This window comes from Ambystoma mexicanum, chromosome 4p (assembly GCF_040938575.1).
Source record: "Ambystoma mexicanum isolate Mex_15411 chromosome 4p, UKY_AmexF1_1, whole genome shotgun sequence".
Lineage (NCBI taxonomy): Eukaryota > Metazoa > Chordata > Amphibia > Caudata > Ambystomatidae > Ambystoma > Ambystoma mexicanum.
Genome location: NC_090927.1, coordinates 1,090,412,898 through 1,090,433,567, shown reverse-complemented (window position 1 = coordinate 1,090,433,567; position 20,670 = coordinate 1,090,412,898). Strand labels below are relative to the sequence as shown.

General features: G+C 49.0%; 1 protein-coding gene across 1 annotated transcript in view; it reads right to left on the bottom strand.

Moving 5' to 3' along the window:
• VNN1 (vanin 1) overlaps positions 1-20,670 on the bottom strand; it is a 196,589-nt gene that overhangs the window by 14,578 nt on the left and 161,341 nt on the right. Inside the window, exon 5 of the mRNA XM_069606677.1 lies at positions 598-964. Within this exon, the coding sequence (XP_069462778.1) occupies positions 598-964 (367 nt within the window). The remainder of the gene's footprint in view (positions 1-597; positions 965-20,670) is intronic.

Genomic DNA, 20,670 nt, shown 5'->3' with positions numbered 1-20,670 from the left:
TCTACGCCATGCAAATCAATAAAAATATGCTGAGTCGTAAAAGCATGCACAAACATCTTAAGCATACATTTCATTCATGCTATTTATACTACGACATAAAGAACAAGACTCCCCAATATATATTCATGTTGGCATAAAACCAATGGATTGCTGTAGAATCCTCCTGCATTTAGCACCTACTAAATGCATATGGATTCCATAGGAATGCATCGTAAATACTTTATGCAAAGCATCATTCGCAGGTGGCATTTACATCGTCACAAAACAGAGAATAAAAAGCAAGAGTAAAAGGCAAGCTTGCCTCTTTTTACTCCTTCATTTTCCACTCCGTTTTGTGAAAGTTTAAAATTGCCTCCAGGGGCCCCCACAGCATGTATTGGCGGTCCCCTGCATGCAATTAGCATTTTTTACCAAATGAGCCTGGATGATTCTATCCCTTCTCAAAGACCCTACCCCAATAAGGGCAATGCCTCAAGTCCACAAAGGCAACCTTTGCTTTGGTGTTATGTCAAAGCATACGCAGCAATATGAACATATATTTCAGCTCTTAAGAGGCTCTAATTTTGACACTAGTTTATGACATTAACTGTTTGTTACCTGTAGATAGTACTCCCCTTCAACCACATGCATGCCATCAAAGGCACCCAGTGCATATGCTTCACCTTGCAGCTTCTCCGCCATTTTGTATCTCAAATTGCAGCACAGGTCCTTCTGGCAAGATATCTGATTCCCTTCAGCTCCTTCGAGCCTGGTGAAGGTGAAATTGTCAAAGAAAACTGGCCTGGAAAAAGGTTTGCTGCTGGAGGGAAATTCTGGAATGCTGCTGGCATGTTCTGACCAACGCACAGCAGAATATGAGGGGGAAAGTCGAGGATGTGAGAGGACTTCTGCAAGCACGAGGTGGCCATCCTCAGTTTCCACGTTGTAATAGTATGCCCTGGGCTTGTCTGGTGCATATACGCCACTGCCTAACAACAAAGAAAAATACACAAGGGTTACAGAAGCGGACGTTTTCTAGATGTCTCTTTATTATTTCAGAGCAGCAACAGCGCAAACATGAGAGAATAAAACATCCTCAATTGCTATGTCCCAGAAAAAGCACAGCTTTCTACATTTATTTTTCGACATTAGTTTATTCATGTGCACTTTGTTCATTCACTTTTCATTGAAGTGCTTTTCACCGATATATTTATTTTAAATGGGGTCCCTCTCCCAAACCCCCACTCTACCCCAAATCCTCAACCCCCACATCCCAAAGCTGCCACTCCCTATTCCCATACACACATAACAGATATATATATATATATATATATATATATTTTTTTTTTTTTTTTTTTTTTTTTTTTTTAATTTCAGTGAATAACATGTCGGTGGAAAAGTTCACGAACAAAGTGCTCATGGATAAATGAACAACAAAAAACAAACGCATTGAACTATTAACAAACATGCATTCGCAGCATATGTGAATTTATAGTTGTAATAAAAAAGTTGCATATTGTACGGAAGAGTTGGTGTGAGACACCCAGAGGTATTAAGTCACCGACCTATTTATATTTATTTACTACTACAAAATAGAAATATCTCTTCCCATTACAAACAATGGATCAGCAGAGCCAGTATATTTAATGTTATGATACAGACATTCAATAGTAAACACATTTTCTGGATCATGTTCTTGGTTTTTAGTTTTGCCTCTTAGGTGGCACTGAAAGCGCTACCTTTAAGCCAAAACTATTGTCATTAAAATAAGAGCTTTAACATGAATGCTTGAAACAGGGACTTTGAATGAGGGACTCTAATGCATTTTAATGCAGTTGACATATGAGGATGGATTTATGTTGTTTGGCTATGTGTCCCACCCATTTAACACCCATTTCTAAGTGAAATATATATGACTTTCCTCCCATTCCCATCCATCTCACCCTAAAAGACACCCCTTTTTGCACTCTTTACCTGTATTTCAACTGTGTGCTGAATATGTCAGCCATTTGTACTTCTAAAATGGCGGATGCCATTTGTTAAAGTAAAGAACATTTTAATTGATTTAATTGATGCTTTTAAACATATTGACTACAGCTTTGAAGTTATGTTACACATTTTATTGTATTTTGAATTTAAAATAAACAAGTTAATGTAATAGTTACGTTTTGGTCTAAAATGTCTTTCAAAATGTTCTTATAGTGATTTGTGGGGTGTTGGTCCAGTGTTGTTGATGCAAGCGGCACCTGATTGTCTGTGCAGTGAGTGATGTCCGTATGATGAGCAGTGTGTCTTTGTTTCTACAAGTAAACCATTTTGTTTCTGGGAAGGCCCAGGAGATGCCGTGGTGCACACAACTGCTGCTGGCATGTCCCACAAGCCAGTCTTAGGCAGGTTGCATATATCAGTTCCAATACCTGCCAATTGGTTTCCTTTTCAGGTACTTGAAATGAAGCAGGAGGCATAAAGGGGTTTGGGTGACTTTCTCAAGTGTTCTTTTCCATCTGGATACAACTCACGCTCGCAGTCTGGGGAGCGATGAATAAATGCCTCTTTCATTTAACCGAGTTCGCTCCTTCCTGCGTGTGCCATAATAGCGCTGACATGTATGCACTCGCTTACTCTCTGTACTTGCCCCCTCACTGCCCTGAAACCTGTTTTGTTGCTCCCACAGACTGTTTGGCCCCTGCATGAGGATTGGCTCGATGCACTAACTCGCAGTTCCATTTCCCCATCCGTCTTCTAATCTACCATTCCTATCCCCTTCTGCAGTGCCAGCCCTGCCTACACCTTGTTTCATGATGGGATCAAGATGAAGGGGGATCAACTCCTCAATTCTTCCCTCTTGCCTGCGATTCACTGCCCTGATCTGCTCTTCTTTCTACACATTGGTTTCATCTATTTCATTTGTTTTCTGTGCAATCATATGCACGGTGCTGCGCACACAGGGTAGCACTTGCACAAAGCACTGGAGTGCTCAGTAGGTCCACCACCTGTTCTAGCAATCCCAAATGGCATGCGCTAGAAAGGTTGAAGCAAGTGTTCCCATTGCCACCTTTCAAATCATTTATATGTACACAGGGCGGCACTCACACAAAGCACCAGAGTGCTCGTAGGTCAAGCGTCTGTTTGAGCGCTCCCAAATGGCATGCACTATTAAAGCAAGTGTTCCCTATGCCACCTTTCAAATCATTTACAGAGTAGGATGGGGTGCAATGTTATTACCCTCCCACTCTCACTCCTTTCCGCTCATGTTTCTTCTTGCTCATTAAAGGCACCCTTTCTCAATGGCTTCCTACCTTTTTCTATTCCCCTTCTCATTCTAATGCACACCTGCATCCCTTCTCACATCCTCCCTTGAATCAGTGTGCGCTTTTCCTTACACCCTACTGCCTGTAAATGCAAAATGCAAAGAACAGCAGTAAACGCCAAAATTATTGACTTTTCCAACGCATGTTTCATATGTGAGAGAGATGTGTAATGAATGTGAGATGAGTGAAGGCTATGTCCTGGTTGCATGCCTGGATTGGCATTATTTCATTTAAGGAAATCTTCTGTGTAGACAAAAGATTATAATTGGTTATTTATAACGTGCTTAATACCGAATAGTTTTCTAAGCACGGACCCGGGATTCAAACCTGTGTTGCTCTGCGTTGCCACTGAGCTATAGAGAGTGATATTTTCGTGTATATATATATATTCAGTGAAAAAACTTTGTTAAAAGGACGTTATGGTTAAGTTGTGCTAGTAAAAACCTATGAAATTCAGTGAAAAAACTTTGTTAAAGGGACGTTATGGTTCCAAGTAAAACCGAAAAACCCCTGAAATTCGACAGTTATGGTAAGCTAAGCAACCATAACTCGCGCCACCACCGTGCACTGCTAAGACTAACACCCATGACATCAAAGATGACATCACAAATGCCATTGATGACATCACTGATAACATCACATGTCTGGCTCACTCTTTTTTCCTTTACTGACATATCTAGGGCACATGGTTTTCTTCAGAAACAGTCAGAAACGAAACATTTTATTTTATTTGTAGACGTATCCTTCAAGTAGGTTCTTACAGTAATTCCCTTAGAGTCCAGTCACATCATATGAAACATATGTATAGGGGAAGACACAAACGTGAAAGACAGCAATCCTTTTTGTGCATAAAGATAATCAATGAGTTAGCAGCACTTTCTGATAGTCCTGTTGTTTGTTTTATGGCTCTACTATCCTGTATATGGTCATATTTGTACACATTGTACTCGCACTACTTTCCTTAGGGTCCAATCACATCATGTGATACATATACATAGGGTAAATAGCAGCTTTGAAATAGAGCAATCATTTATTAGTATGAAAATAATCAGTTAGGTTATGAATTCTTTCTGCTACTACTTCTGCTTTTTTACTAACATCACTTTCCCTGTATATACCCATATTTGTATGTGTTCTTGTCTCTTTGTGTTTTGTCTGTAGTAATGCAATTATATAATACATGGGTTTTATTAGCTATTTATTACATATTTCACAGTACACAAAATACTATTAAGAAAACAATTATTTCATTATTCAACATATCAACATTACGAATATTATACCTTTATTATTTATGCTGCACACAATGCCAATGTTTCTGCATGAGTAGCTTAGTATACTGCATAGAACTTCATAATAGAATGCCATTTATATCAATGCATTGCTTAATGCACTAATTAGCTCTTGATATTTCTTCCAATGATCTTTGACACTTTTTTCTCAACATTATAATAAGAATCCCTTGTACAGGCATTTCATGAAAAGTAAATGCATATGTGATGTCATCAGTGATGTCATCAATGACATTTGTGATGTCATCTTTGATGTCGTGGGTGTTAGTCTTAGCGGTGCACGGTGGTGGCGCGAGTTACAGTTGCTTAGCTTACCATAACTGTCGAATTTCAGAAGTTTTTCGGTTTTACTTGGAACCATAACGTCCCTTTAACAAAGTTTTTTCATTGAATTTCATAGGTTTTTACTAGCGCATCTTAACCATAACGTCCCTTTAACAAAGTTTTTTCACTGAATTTCATAGGTTTTTAGTAGCACAATTTAATAATAATAACTCTGATTTTATGTACATGTAAAATTGAACATACTGAACCTCCTCTACTGAGTTTGATGTCCGCGAACTCTTTTAATGTCCGTGGACATGTTCGGACAATAGCATCACTACCTAAAAATTTTGGGGGGGTATGTTTAATTGTTATACAATAACATATGAACATTTTACAAATTCACAAACCAGCACACATACACATTATATGTAGTAATGCATAAGAAGTGTAACCCATATATATAACACATTAACCATTCATTTAAATACAATATGTTCTAAAATGGAATTTACCAAAAAAAGAGACTTACAGGCCGATTCATGGAATTAATGTGCGCCGAAAATTCCGGCGCAGAGGTGCCAAAACGTGCGATTCGCAGTAAAAGTGCGAAATTCGCAGTGCAACTGCGAAAATCACAGGGAAACCAGCGCACATCGATTCATGGAAGTCCGTGCGCGAGGAAAATGTTGGATGTGCGCTGAAAAAGTGCGCGGCGCACGCCGGCGCACAGGTCATCCAACGGCGTGCGCCGCGGCCGCTGCGAAATCGCACATAGCGCGGCGCACATCACAAAAGTAGGCGGAACACAGGGCATAACACTCGGAATGGGGAACAACGCGTGAAAATATGGGCATCACGGGGGAAGTACAGGAGGTAAGTGCGCGGAACGCCCACACGCTCGCCTACAACTCGTATTCATGGAATCGAATAGGGCAAACCAGCGCACGGTGAAAGATGTGCACAGGGCCAAACAAGTACGCCACAAGAAAGCAGGCGGTAGCGTCCCTGCGCCTGAAATAAATGTGCGCCAAAATGTGCGCTAACAAAAAGCACCCATGTACAGCTATGATGAATGGTCCATACAGTGGCCCTCTAGGACAAATGAGGTGCAAAGGGGTACCAACAAACACGGACACCCGCTGTGTGAAAAATAGCATGTGCGTGTATTTCGGGGTTCGCGGGAAGTTCCACACGCGATTGGCCTGGGTAAGTGTATTTCGGTGTGCGCGTGAAGTTCCACACGCAATTTCAGCAGAGTATGTATACTCCGGGTGCGTGGCAAATTCCACACGCGAATCCAGCAACCTACGTGTATTTCGGGGGTGCCGGGGGAGTCCCACACGTGAATTGGCCGTGTGGGTCCTCCCAGCTGTTCCCTCTACACCCTCCACGGCCCCTGTGGGCGGCCCACACCACAGGGGACTACCCTGCACCCCTGCACATGTCCCGCAGGCAGCCCATCCACCATGGCCATGCCCCGCAGCCAACCCACATGTCACCTTGCACTACTGCCCGCCAACGCATGTTTCCCAGCACCCCAGCCCCCAGCATCCAGGGGCACCCTCCACCAGGCCCCCACTCCTGTCCCCCTGCACCCCCACCCCCCTGCATCCAGGGACACCCTCCACCAGGCCCCCACTCCTGTCCCCCTGCACCCCCACCCCCATGCATCCAGGGGCACCCTCCACCAGGCCTCCACTCCTGTCCCCCTGCACCCCACCTCCACCAGTCAGGGGCACCCTCCACCAGGCCCCCACTCCTGTCCCCCTGTATCCCCACCCCCCTGCATCCAGGGGCACCCTCCACCAGGCCCCCACTCCTGTCTCCCAGCACCCCCACTCCCCAGCCGTGCGATTTGCCTGGGTACCTGTATTCCAGGGGTGCGTAGGTAGTCTCACATGCAATACCATCAGGGTACGTGTATTATGGGTCCGCGTGAACTTCCACACGCGATACCAGCAGGGTACGTGTATTACGGGGTTCACGGGAAGTTCCACACGCGATTGCCCTGGGTAAGTGTATTTCGGGGTGCGCAGGAAGTTTCACACGTGAATTAGCAGGGTACGTGTATTTCGGTGTGCGCGGGAAGTTTCACACGCGAATTAGCAGGGTACGTGTATTTCGGTGTGCGCGTGAAGTTCCACACACAATTTCAGCAGGGTACGTGTACTCCGGGTGCGCGGCAAATTCCACATGCAAATCCAGCAGCCTACGTGTATTTTGGGGGTGTGTCATGATCTCTGCTTCCAAAAGGTCAGGGTTTTCCCAACTCCCTTGGAAGCAGATCCATAACCCAGGTTCCGAGTGCCAACCAGTCCCAATTGGGACCTTTTGGACCCAGTCCTGGCGCCAGTGGCACCAGGCTCATAAATATGCCCAGTCCCAGCGCTGGAAGCGCCGGGCTCATAATGCTTGGGTGGACTTACCTGCAGCAGACCATGCTGCTTACTTGCCTGCCAGTTGAGCCTCTGATCCTCTTCTGTTTGGAACTACTTTTCCTGTTGGGTGGGGCAGGAGCCACTCCCTAGATTCAGAACACTGGAACTCTTCTGGAAAGCAGGAACTCTTTTCTTACCTAGGCGTGGCTGTGGAAGGAGCTACCTAAGCACTACAGGAGGCTATTTAAACCACACCCGATGGATGAATCTTGCTTTGCGTTATTCTGCATCCTCTGCAGCAGAACGCTCATCGTGTCTTCTGCATCTGATCCTGGGCCTAAGGAAAAAGGCTTACCATCCTGAATCCAGTCTTCAGCAACACCTATAAAGACAAGAAAGAACAGGTTAGCATTACGGTCTTCAGTGACAGCTCTTCACTTACCTGGTCCATCGGCTGTCACCAATGCCTCGCGCTGCATTCCGGCATCTGAAAGACAAAAGCTTACCAACTCTTCGCATGCTCCGGAGGCCTTCGGCGCTGCATCCCGCATCTGAAAGACAAAACGAGGTGCGTTTAAAGACATTGGGGAACTTTAATACTCACGTGCCATTACTCCTTTCCACATCTAACCCAGTGGGTATTCCGGCACCCTGCAGCCGCTCCGAACTTGTACCTGCAAAATAAAAAGACAGTTAGAGCGCATCGTGAAGCAGGCAACAAGCGCTTACTTACGTGCTTCCAGGCGCTTCTATTCATCACACAGGCTCCATCTTCAACTCACTTCAGCATGTCATCCGCCATCGCCGGAACCCTGCAAAACAAGAAACATCATTACTAAAGACTTTAAAGACATTAGAATTACTCGAAACCTACCGTTCGTGCAGTAAACGACGGACAGCAGTCCTCTGAAGTCAAGAGGCCTGCTCCCCTTATCCAGTGAAGAAACTGGTTACAGCACCCTGCCCCGAGGCAGATGGAGAGCACGGCGTTCACTTACCTAAGGTGAGAGCGTTAACCTTTCGGGTTCTACAGGAGAAGAGAAAGGGAAGAAGAGAGAGACATTCAATAACCCAGTTCCTTAATCCCATATTTTCTATCTGCAGACACCTTACCCTTCAAGTCAGACATACAGTGCACAGAGGTCCAGCCCAAAGAGCCAGCCGTGTGTTACACATCACCTTTGCAGATACGGTATACGCCCAGTCAAGACCGGCGCCTCTACGGGAATCAGGTGAGCGTTACAGAACGCAAAGCCTACCACAAAACTCCCGTCCAGGCGCTATGGAAACCTCGGATACCGACCAGCTAGCCCAGTTACTTGGGGAACTAAGGGCTGAAGTGCATGCAGCCCGTCAGGAAACGAACGCTCTAAGAAGGGAACTGATTATTTCCAAGGAGCGAACAGATGATCTCGCTAGACAATTGCTACAGTCACAAGCCGGACAGACCCCGTTACCCGCATCTGGGGGAAATCTTCCTTCTACATCCTCTATGAATCCAGTACAGATCTACCTACCTGGGAATGTACCTCTGGCTCCGCCCGAACGATTTTCTGGTGACCCAAAGAGGTTTGCAGTATTTATCAATCAGTGCCGGTTTCATTTCTTATGCCGGCCAGCAGCCTTTCCAACTGATCAAGCTAAAGTAGCTTTCGTGCTTTCGTACCTTAGTGGCAATGCGGCAGACTGGTCGATCCCTCTAGTAAATCAAGATGATCCGGTCCTCCATGATTTTCAAGATTTTCAGCTCAGTATGGAAAAACTGTTCGCAAGACATTCACAGGGGCAGGCCTTGGACAATGAGCTTCTTTCGTTGCGACAAGGTAATCAAGACCTTTTGGCTTATATTGCGTCTTTCAACAGACTGATAGTGGAAACTCAATGGCCTGAGGACAAAAGGATTACGCTGTTTTATAGAGGTCTACGTGGAGAGCTCAAAGATGTGTTAGCCCAAGTAGTGAATCCCCCACAAGATTGTTCGGACTATATAGACTTAGTCGTTCAAATAGATCACAGACTGCAGAACAGGAAGGCCGATCGTTCCAAGTTTGATGCTCGAGTATTTTCCAAACCGCCAACTCCTTCCAAAGGAGTAGACTCCGGGGAACCCATGCAAATAGGGGGTCTGAAAGGTCTCTAACACAAAAGGAGCGGGAAAGGAGAAAACAGTTGCAATTATGCCTCTATTGCGGAAACTCAGGGCACTTTCTTCGAGACTGTCCGGTGAAACCTGCCAAGAAGGCAGTAGGAGCTGCAGTTACCAAAGTTACAAACTCTGAGCAGGGAAACGACCTCGCCCGACAAGAATAGAGGTCCTCTTGCCGAGCGTGAAAACCAGTTCCGTGACCTCGCATTTCGTGATACCTATGGTCCTCATTAGCCCTGATAATCCGGATCGATTACATGCAATTGAAGCTTACGTCGACAGCAGTGCCATCGGCAATTATGTGGATCATGAAATGGTTTTGAGGATGAATCTAACTCTTTGTCCCAAGGCTGTAAAGGACGTCATTACTACGGTGGATGGTACGGAGATAGCCTCCGGGCCAGTAATGCATACCACTCAAGAGGTGACGCTAGTAAGTCAAGATGGACACCATGAGAAGATCGTGTTCGATGTGATCAAGGCCCCTCAGTTTCAGATTATTCTAGGAATACCTTGGTTAGAGAAACACAATCCTCTGATCGATTGGCGAGCAAGAACGGTCCAGTTTCCAGAATGTGTCTCTACTTGTCACCCTCCACCTGGTGTTGCACTGGCAGCAATTTCTTCAGAGACTCCCCAGTTACCTCCCGAATACCTAGAATACCAAGATGTTTTCCGGAAGGATCAGGCTAACTCTCTACCTCCTCATAGGTCTTATGACTGCCAGATAGACCTGATACCTGGATCTACTCCTCCTTGTAGTAGAATTTATGCCCTCACCGAGCCTGAGAACCTTCACCTTCGACAATACCTGGATCAATACCTGGCAAATGGGTTTATTCGTCCTTCCAAGTCCCCTGCTTCTTCAGCTTTGTTCTTCATTCCAAAAAAGGAAGGAGACCTTAGAACTTGTATAGATTATCGCTCCCTGAACCAGATCACCGTTAAGAATAGATATCCGTTACCTTTGATCCCTGAACTCCTGGACCAAGTCAGAAAAGCATGCATATATACAAAGCTGGATCTTAGAGGAGCTTACCACTTGGTACGAGTAAAAGAGGGCGATGAATGGAAGACGGCCTTCCGCACCAAGTATGGGCTATTTGAATATCAGGTCATGCCCTTCGGACTTTGCAATGCCCCGGCCGCCTTTCAATATTTTATGAACGATGTCCTCAGAGAGCTCATAGATGTGTGTGTTGTTTACATTGACGACATCCTCGTTTATTCTTCATCGGAATCTGAACATCGGAAACACGTGAAAATGGTCCTCGAAAGATTGCGTCAACACAAACTTTTCGCTAAGTTGGAAAAATGTGTTTTCAACGTGACTGAAGTTGAATTCTTGGGATTCATATTATCACCTGGCGGAGTGCGTATGGATTCAAAGAAGGTCGATGCAGTTCTCAAATGGCCATCACCATCCTCCGTAAAAGGTGTGCAAAGCATGTTAGGCTTCGCTAACTTTTACCGCAGGTTTATCCCCGAATTCTCTCGAATAGTCCAGCCCATCACTGCCTTGTTAAAGAAAAACAAACGTTTTGAATGGTCTACCGAGGCGGAACAAGCTTTCCAGGATTTGAAGACTAAATTTATCCCTGCACCAATCTTAAAACACCCTCGCCCGGAACTCCCCTACATCGTGGAAACTGATGCTTCAAGCCTTGCCATGGGGGCAGTTCTATCACAAAAGGACCCGGTAACCAATCAGTTGCATCCCGTGGCATTTTGGTCCCGCAAATTCTCGCCTCCTGAAATCAATTACACGATTACTGACAAGGAACTTCTGGCTATCAAGTCTGCCTTTAAGGCTTGGCGGCATTATCTGCTGGGGGCCCGGCACACCGTTACTGTGATTACGGATCACCGAAACCTGCAATATTTGAAAACCGCAAAAGCCCAATCCTCTAGACAACTCCGTTGGGCATTATTCTTTGCCGAGTTTGACTTCATAATTACCTATCGACCTGGTACAAAGAACGGTAAAGCTGATGCCCTTTCTCGGATGGGAGTGGAAGAACACTTGATCAACCCTAAACCTGTACCAATCATTCCCGAACAAAGAATTCTGGGTGTAATCGCCACAGAATCCATAGAGGAAGTTAAGGATAAGGCCAGGCAACTTGTAACTCCAGCAGACATACAGAATTGGCATCTGCAGGGAAAGGACTTTGCAGTAAAGGACAACTTATTGTATTTCCAAGAACGATTATACCTACCCAGCACAGATTTACAGAAAAAAGTAATCTCTTGTTATCACGATTCTTTAATGGAAGGACATCCCGGTATGGCCAAGACCTCAGAAAAGATCAAGCGCTACTTCTGGTGGCCGTCTTGGAAAAAAGATATCAGAGACTTTATAATGTCCTGTGGAGTATGCGCCCAAAACAAGAGTCAAAAGGAAAGACCAGCAGGCCTCTTACGCCCTATTGACATCCCACCTCGCCCTTGGCATCCGCTTTCTATGGACTTCATCACCGATCTACCTCCATGCTCCGGATACAATACGATACTAGTAATCGTGGACTTATTCTCCAAGATGGCGCATTTCATTCCGCTCAAAGGCATGCCAACAGCAGCAACTCTGGCCCGAGAATTTCTCGAAAACATCGTCCGACTGCACGGTTTTCCTTCGGTTCTAATTTCGGATCGAGGTAGTCAATTTATTTCTCATTTTTGGCGAAGTTGCTGTCGGTCGGCTCAAATTGATGTGAGACTATCGACCAGTCACCACCCTCAGACCGACGGACAAACCGAGAGGACCAATCAAACTCTGGAACAGTATTTACGCTGCATGCTGCAACAAACTGAAAAAACTTGGAAAGACATCCTTTGGATAGCCGAATATGCCTACAATAACTCTGTCCATTCGGGAACTGGGAAAACCCCGTTTTTTCTTTTGTACGGCAGTCACCCTCGAACCTCGGAGTTGGATCCCCTCCAAGATCTTGAAACACCAGCAGTAGACTACCTGCATTCTACAATCACCCAAGCCTTTAAGGAAGCTGTTTCTCACCTTCAAAGGGCTAAAGAACAATACAAGAAAGGAGCAGATCAACATCGGAAGGAAGCCCCTCAATATCAAGTAGGGGATCAAGTCTGGTTATCCACCAAATATCTACCTCTAAAAGGGCCACGCACATTCAACCCAAGATACCTTGGTCCCTATTCCATCACTACCATAGTAAACCCAGTAGCGGTCAAGTTGGACTTGCCCCCGCACATGAAGATACATCCGGTCTTCCACGTCTCTCTACTAAAACCCGTGCAACCTCAAACCCGACTAACTAAATCTCCAAAACCTATCCTAGTTGATGGAGAACTCGAGTTTGAAGTCAAAAGCATTCTGGACTCCAAGATCTCCAAATCTAAACTATTTTACCTAATTGACTGGAAAGGCTACGGCCCCCAAGAGAGATCCTGGGAACCTGCTGAATATGTCCACGCTCCTCGCCTAATCAAAAGATTTCACAGAACATTTCCTGACAAGCCAAAACCCTCGGAGAAGCCCGGTTTGGGAGGGGCCTTGAGGGGGGGTACTGTCATGATCTCTGCTTCCAAAAGGTCAGGGTTTTCCCAACTCCCTTGGAAGCAGATCCATAACCCAGGTTCCGAGTGCCAACCAGTCCCAATTGGGACCTTTTGGACCCAGTCCTGGCGCCAGTGGCACCAGGCTCATAAATATGCCCAGTCCCAGCGCTGGAAGCGCCGGGCTCATAATGCTTGGGTGGACTTACCTGCAGCAGACCATGCTGCTTACTTGCCTGCCAGTTGAGCCTCTGATCCTCTTCTGTTTGGAACTACTTTTCCTGTTGGGTGGGGCAGGAGCCACTCCCTAGATTCAGAACACTGGAACTCTTCTGGAAAGCAGGAACTCTTTTCTTACCTAGGCGTGGCTGTGGAAGGAGTTACCTAAGCACTACAGGAGGCTATTTAAACCACACCCGATGGATGAATCTTGCTTTGCGTTATTCTGCATCCTCTGCAGCAGAACGCTCATCGTGTCTTCTGCATCTGATCCTGGGCCTAAGGAAAAAGGCTTAACATCCTGAATCCAGTCTTCAGCAACACCTATAAAGACAAGAAAGAACAGGTTAGCATTACGGTCTTCAGTGACAGCTCTTCACTTACCTGGTCCATCGGCTGTCACCAACGCCTCGCGCTGCATTCCGGCATCTGAAAGACAAAAGCTTACCAACTCTTCGCACGCTCCGGAGGCCTTCGGCGCTGCATCCCGCATCTGAAAGACAAAACAAGGTGCGTTTAAAGACATTGGGGAACTTTAATACTCACGTGCCATTACTCCTTTCCACATCTAACCCAGTGGGTATTCCGGCACCCTGCAGCCGCTCCGAACTTGTACCTGCAAAATAAAAAGACAGTTAGAGCGCATCGTGAAGCAGGCAACAAGCGCTTACTTACGTGCTTCCAGGCGCTTCTATTCATCACACGGGCTCCATCTTCAACTCACTTCAGCATGTCATCCGCCATCGCCGGAACCCTGCAAAACAAGAAACATCATTACTAAAGACTTTAAAGACATTAGAATTACTCGAAACTTACCGTTCGTGCAGTAAACGACGGACAGCAGTCCTCTGAAGTCAAGAGGCCTGCTCCCCTTATCCAGTGAAGAAACTGGTTACAGCACCCTGCCCCGAGGCAGATGGAGAGCACGGCGTTCACTTACCTAAGGTGAGAGCGTTAACCTTTGGGGTTCTACAGGAGAAGAGAAAGGGAAGAAGAGAGAGACATTCAATAACCCAGTTCCTTAATCCCATATTTTCTATCTGCAGACATCTTACCCTTCAAGTCAGACATACAGTGCACAGAGGTCCAGCCCAAAGAGCCAGCCGTGTGTTACACATCACCTTTGCAGATACGGTATACGCCCAGTCAAGACCGGCGCCTCTACGGGAATCAGGTGAGCGTTACAGGGTGCCAGGGAGTCCCACACGTGAATTGGCCGTGTGGGTCCTCCCAGCTGTTCCCTCTACACCCTCCACGGCCCCTGCAGGCGGCCCACACCACAGGGGACTACCCTGCACCCCTGCACATGTCCCGCAGGCAGCCCATCCACCATGGCCATGCCCCCCAGCCAACCCACCAGGCCCCACTCATGTCCAACTCATGTCCCCCTGCACCCCCACCCCCCAGCAGTGTAGGGCACCCTAAACCAGGCCCCCACTCCTGTCTCCCTGCACCCCCACCCCACACCAGTCAGGGGCATCTGCCAGCAGGCCCCCACTCCTGTCTCCCTGCACCCCCACCCCCCAGCAGTGCAGGGCACCCTCCACCAGGCCCCCACTCCTGTCTCCCTACACCCCTACCCCCCACCAGTCAGGGGCACCTGCCAGCAGGCCCCCACTCCTCTTTCCCTGCACCCCCACTCCCCACCAGTCAGGGGCACCTGCCAGCAGGCCCCCACTCCTGTCTCCCTGCACCCCCACCCCCCAGCATTGCAGGGCACCCTCCACCAGGCCCCCACTCCTGTCTCCCTGCACCCCAGCCCCCACCAGTCAGGGGCACTTGCCAGCAGGCCCCCACTCCTGTCTCCCTGCACCCCCACCCCCCACCAGTCAGGGGCACCTGCCAGCAGGCCCCCACTCCTGTCTCCCTGCCCCCCACCCCCCAGCAGTCAGGGCACCTGCCACCAGGCCCCCACTCCTGTCTCCCTGCACCCCCACCCCCCAGCAGTGCAGGGCACCCTCCACCAGGCTCCCACTCCTGTCTCCCTGCACCCCCATCCCCACCAGTCAGGGGCACCTGACACCAGGCCCCCACTCCGGTCTCCCTGCACCCCCACCCCCAGCAGTGCAGGGCACCCTCCACCAGGCCCCGACTCCTGTCTCCCTGCACCCCCACCAGTCAGGGGCACCTGCCAGCAGGCCCCCACTCCTGTCTCCCTGCACCCCCACCCCCCACCAGTCAGGGGCACCTGCCAGCAGGCCCCCACTCCTGTCTCCCAGCACCCCCACCCCCCAGCCGTGCGATTTGCCTGGGTACGTGTATTCCAGGGGTGCGCGGGTAGTCTCACACGCGATACCATCACGGTACGTGTATTATGGGTCCGCGTGAACTTCCACACGCGATACCCGCAGGCTACGTGTATTACGGGGTTCGTGGGAAGTTCCACACGCGATTGCCCTGGGTACGTGTATTTCGGGGTGCATGTGAAGTTTCACACGCGAATTTGCAGGGTACGTGTATTTCGGTGTGCGTGTGAAGTTCCACACGCGACTGGGCCTGTGAGAGTGGGGTACGTGTATTCCAGGGGTGGGCGGGAATATTTACTCGCGACTGGGCCTGGGAGAGCGTGTTGCGTGTATTCCTGGGGTGGGCGGGAAGATTTACACCGTCACCTACAACGCGCCAAAAAATAAATGGTCCAATCCTGAAACACGTACGCCAGCATGAAGCAGGCGCACGTCCCGCGCAGCATAAAAGAGTGCGCAAACAACAAACAAGCTCAGACGCCAGGATGAATATACCGTTCCTAGCAGCAGTGGCCGTGGAATACCGCAGGAGGAGGAGAAGGATAGTCAGGGCCAGAATCTTCACACCCAGAACCAGCCTATTTGGTATGCCTGATGACCAGGTGTATGGAGGTACAGGTTTCCACCACACATAATACTCGGCCTGGTCAGTGAGTGGGAGGATGACCTCACATCACCCACCCTGTGCTCCCAAGCACTCAGCCCCCTGGAGAAGGTCCTCAATGTACTGCACTTCTTGGCTACCGGATCATTCCAGCGGACAAGTGCCATAGTGGGGGGGGGTGTCACAGGCCACGCAGTCACGGTGCCTACACCAGGTGTTGGCCATCATCACTGCACGCCCATCAGTCCGCAGGCACATATACCTGCCCAGAACACCTGCAGAAAGGCTGGCTGTCAGCCAGGATTTCTACAGGGTGGCACAATTTCCCAAAGTGCTAGGTGCCATTGATTGCACCCATGTGGCTCTACGTCCCCCCAGGGAATCTGAGCACATCTATAGAAACCGCAAGCACTGGCATTCCATCAACATCCAGGTAGTATGTGATGCCAAGGGAATCATCACCTCAGTATATGCCAACTATCCAGGGTCCACCCACGACAGCTTCATTTACAGGATGTCAACCCTAAACCGGGACATGGAAGCTGGGCAGCATGGCGATGCATGGCTGTTTGGTGAGTAGAAATGCCACAGCACACGCATGCATGACAGATACAGAGTAATGCCAATACCCCACTAATGATCCCCATCGCCACCTCCCCAGGGGACAGTGCCTACCCTCTGAGCACACACATGATGACGCCAATTCGGAACCTCATCACGCCTCCCGAGGTAAGATACAACACAGCCCATATTGCAACACGGGGCATAGTGGAGCGCACATTCGGAGTGCTCAAGTCACGCTTTCGCTCCCTTGACCGTTCTGGTGGGCAGCTGTTATACGCTCCCCCAGTAGTGTGCAGGATCATAGTGGCAGCATGTGTCCTGCACAATGTTGCAACACGCTGGGGCCTGGCTGTGGATATGGTGGTGCCCCCACATCCCCAACCACATGCACGCCCGCTGCGCATGGGAGGGGAAAGAGCACAGGGTGAGGCAGCACATACGCAGCTGGTGGCAAATTACTTCACATAGAAAGCACACCCCTGCGGAGTGCACACAGCCCTGGCACATACCACCTGACAATCAATGATGACTCAATCTGACAATTCTGATGAATTAAGGGACAGTCAACTGTCGGAACCATAGCAGCCTGAGATTGTTCATCTGGAAGTGTCACAATGTGTGCATCCCTACCTACACAAACACCACCAATGCAGTGTCATCAAAAGACACACTTCCATGCAGCAAAAATGAATACCCACTTGCAAAATACAACATGAGAACAGTGCCATGTCACCCAACCCCTCCCCGGCACGGCCACACCACACACCATGGCATGTCATGCTATGTGAGAGCAAACAAATTAATCCCCACAACATGACCCAAATGTCACCAACTCCAGTGTGCCTAATGGAAACTGGCCACACATGAAATGCTCACAGTAATGCAGGACCAACAACACACATTACCAAATACTTACCAATAATACCAATCACCTACACAACCTCCAACCTACCATAAACATGACAGTACGGACTTAAAAAATTCGTAGCCTCACTACCCGATAATGGTAGCCTCACTACCCGATAATGCCAGCACTTTGAACACTTCCAACTATACAGTGTAAGCGGCACGCAAAAGTGTACGTGCACTGCTTACAACATGGACTCCAGTTCCAAAGTAGACCGCCTTGTGAAGACATGAGAAATGGACCTGCAAATTAGGAGGATGAGATGGATGCAGAGGCACATATCAATACACCATGCAGTGTACAATACAACAACAATATGCACTAGGAATGTATACACAGTATTGACTACAGACTGCCCACACATCAAACGGGAGTCCAACGTCACCATGTAAGTCAATGTCACTTGGGCACACCCTTTGCAAGCCCATGGAAACGGGAAGCAGGAGGGGTGTGTGTCACACAAACCCAAGCATCTGACCCAAAATCAAAAATCAAAAATGGCCATGAATGGGCCCGGGAGGGTGGGGGAGGCCACCCCGGAGGTCCGAGGACAGGGTGCACACCAAAACCCACCTGTGTGGATCTTGCGAAAAAAAACACCTCCATGGGCTCATGGCCTGCACGGCTACCTTATTGTGGAAGAATCGTTGCTGTCGCTCTCCTCATCCTCTGCAGCTGCATCAGGAGGTGGTGGTACTATGGGAGGCAGCCCCCGCAAAGCCCTAGTCTGGTCCTCCATGGCAGCAAGCATGCGGGTGTGGAAGGTCTGGTTCTGGAGGATAATTGTGCGGAGGTCCCCATGCAACAACTCACGGGATGCCCGGACCTCCTCCCTAGTTGCCTGCATCTCAGCTGAGAGCGTACGTGTGTGCCGCTCCAGCTGCTGTTCTGTCCTCGTGTTAGCTGAAGCCTCAAGCTCAACCAGTGTTGCCCTGAGCTGATGGTGTTCCACCCTCAGGGCTTCCCTGTGGCCCTGGGACTCAATAGAAATGGCTTCCCGCAGAGTCTCCAGTGCCGCCCGCCTGTCCCTGTTGGACGCCAACATGTCCTCCCTGTGTGACTGGCTAATGGAGTCTGTTGCCTGCTGTAGTTGTTCAATTAGCCTTTGTTGGGGGACAATGGAAGTGGCCACCCTGTCCATGGCCTGAGCCATCATCTCAGTTGATGCTGCCTGTTGGTTTGCCATACCGTATATGGATTGCTCCCATGTGGTATTGCCAGGTGGCGTACGGCCACCGCGTCGGCGGCCACCACACCTGTCTGGGGCAAGGCGAACTGCGCCTTGCTGTGCCGGCACTGCCTGAGGCTGCAGGACTGCATTCCCCCTCTGATTTGCTGGCCCAGGAACAGGATCAGATGTAGCGGAGTGTGACCCTGCATCCGTAACCACCAAAGGTGGACCTACCAACACTGACATCCCCATTGATGGTTCTACCCCTGGTGCAGGTGGGTTGGACAGTACTGAATCCCTCCCAGAAACACTTACCTGCGACGGCACATAGGTCTCATCATCCGAATCGACACCTGAATAGATCTCGAGCGAGGTGCACCCAGAGACACCCCTTGAGATGACGGCCTGCAGCAAGTGTGGGTTCTCACCCACCACCACACCACGTCCCTCACTGGTGCCCGGTCGGGCCTGAGACCCCTCCTGGGTCTGCACCATCTCCACAACCCCAGCAGTATCAAGTGCATCATCCCCTGCAAAGACATGAAAGAAAAGAAATGGGAACAGGCATTAGCACCATGGAACACAATTCGGGCTCAGAAGCAACAGAAACAGTACTTCATTGACACATGTCCCACATGACTATAACCCTCCCATGGATGCACCGTCACTGCGTATGAAGGGGAGGCAAATAGCACACATTGATGACACCAAGATGGAAGAACAACAAATTTGCTGCATGCTGCCTAGCAGTGCCATCACACATTGGCCTGTGATTGGCATGTCCAATACACATACATGACACATGCCATCACACAGATGGCATGTACCGTAGCCATATCACACATGTGACAATAGGATTGAGAAATGCCTAGTGAAAGTGGTGGAATGCAGACAATCAGCCTGAATGGACACAGAATAACATGCAACTATGTTGTGGCAAGATGACACTTCAAGGGCAGCTGGTGTGAGGTTGGGCTGAATGTCTACTGTTGCCAGAAGGGATACTGCAACACCCAAATCCTGGTGCGCAGAATGTATTGGATGAATCACATGGGTGACCCAAACCACTGAGGCACACACGCCCTCACCTGGCACTCAATCAGAAGCCCTCACACACACACCATGCACATGGATGACACACACATGCATGTGCACTCACCGGACAATGCCTCGTAATCTGGCAGGTATCCCATGCCTTGGATATGTTCCTCCATGACGTAGGTACCAGCAACATACTCATGTGGAGTGAGTTCTATGTCCTCTGCCGGAGACCCACCTCCAGTCACTAGAGTTGCGGCATGACTTGAGGCCAGCTTTTTCTTTGCCCTGCGCTTAAGGTCATTCCAGCGCTTGTAGCAATCATTAGCTGTGCGCCTCACAAATCCAAGGGCACTTATGATGTCCGCAATGGACTGTCATTGTGCCTGACATTGTGCAGGTGTGGTCTTGCATCCTGCAGTAATCACCATTTCGCATTCATGTGCGGACACATACTCCACAAGTGCATTAAGTTCGGCCTGATTGAAGCTTGCCTTCCTTGGTGGGCCAGACTGTGTAGCCCTGTCTGGGGCATCAACCTGTACTGGACAAGCACTCTTCCTCTTCCGCTTGGAAGGTGGTGGTGATACTGAGTGTCCTACGCCGCTCTGGACACTAGGGGCAGGAGCCCTGGTGGACTGTGGACTAGGAGTGTGGGAATGAACACTCACCATGGGACTTGGTGCAGGCATTAGCAGAAGTGTGATGTAGTCAGGGGGAATGTCATCAGGATGGACTAGGACCGACACTGTCCTGGCTGTGAGACTCAGAGCTGGGGTGGATGGAGCCGCAGCTGCCTCTGCAGCCTCCCCACCCTGCCTACTCGGGGCAGCAGATGACATAGCTGCCCCTGATCCATGTGGGCTGGTGACACCAACGTGCACCGCCACACGTGGCCTAGACCTGCTGACTTGGAAGTCATCCATGGAGTCACCCTATGCCAGGTCTGGTGCCTCAATGGGCTGGTCCAACAAGGGCTGAGCAGGGATGGTGTCAGCCACGTTACCCTCAACCAGGGGG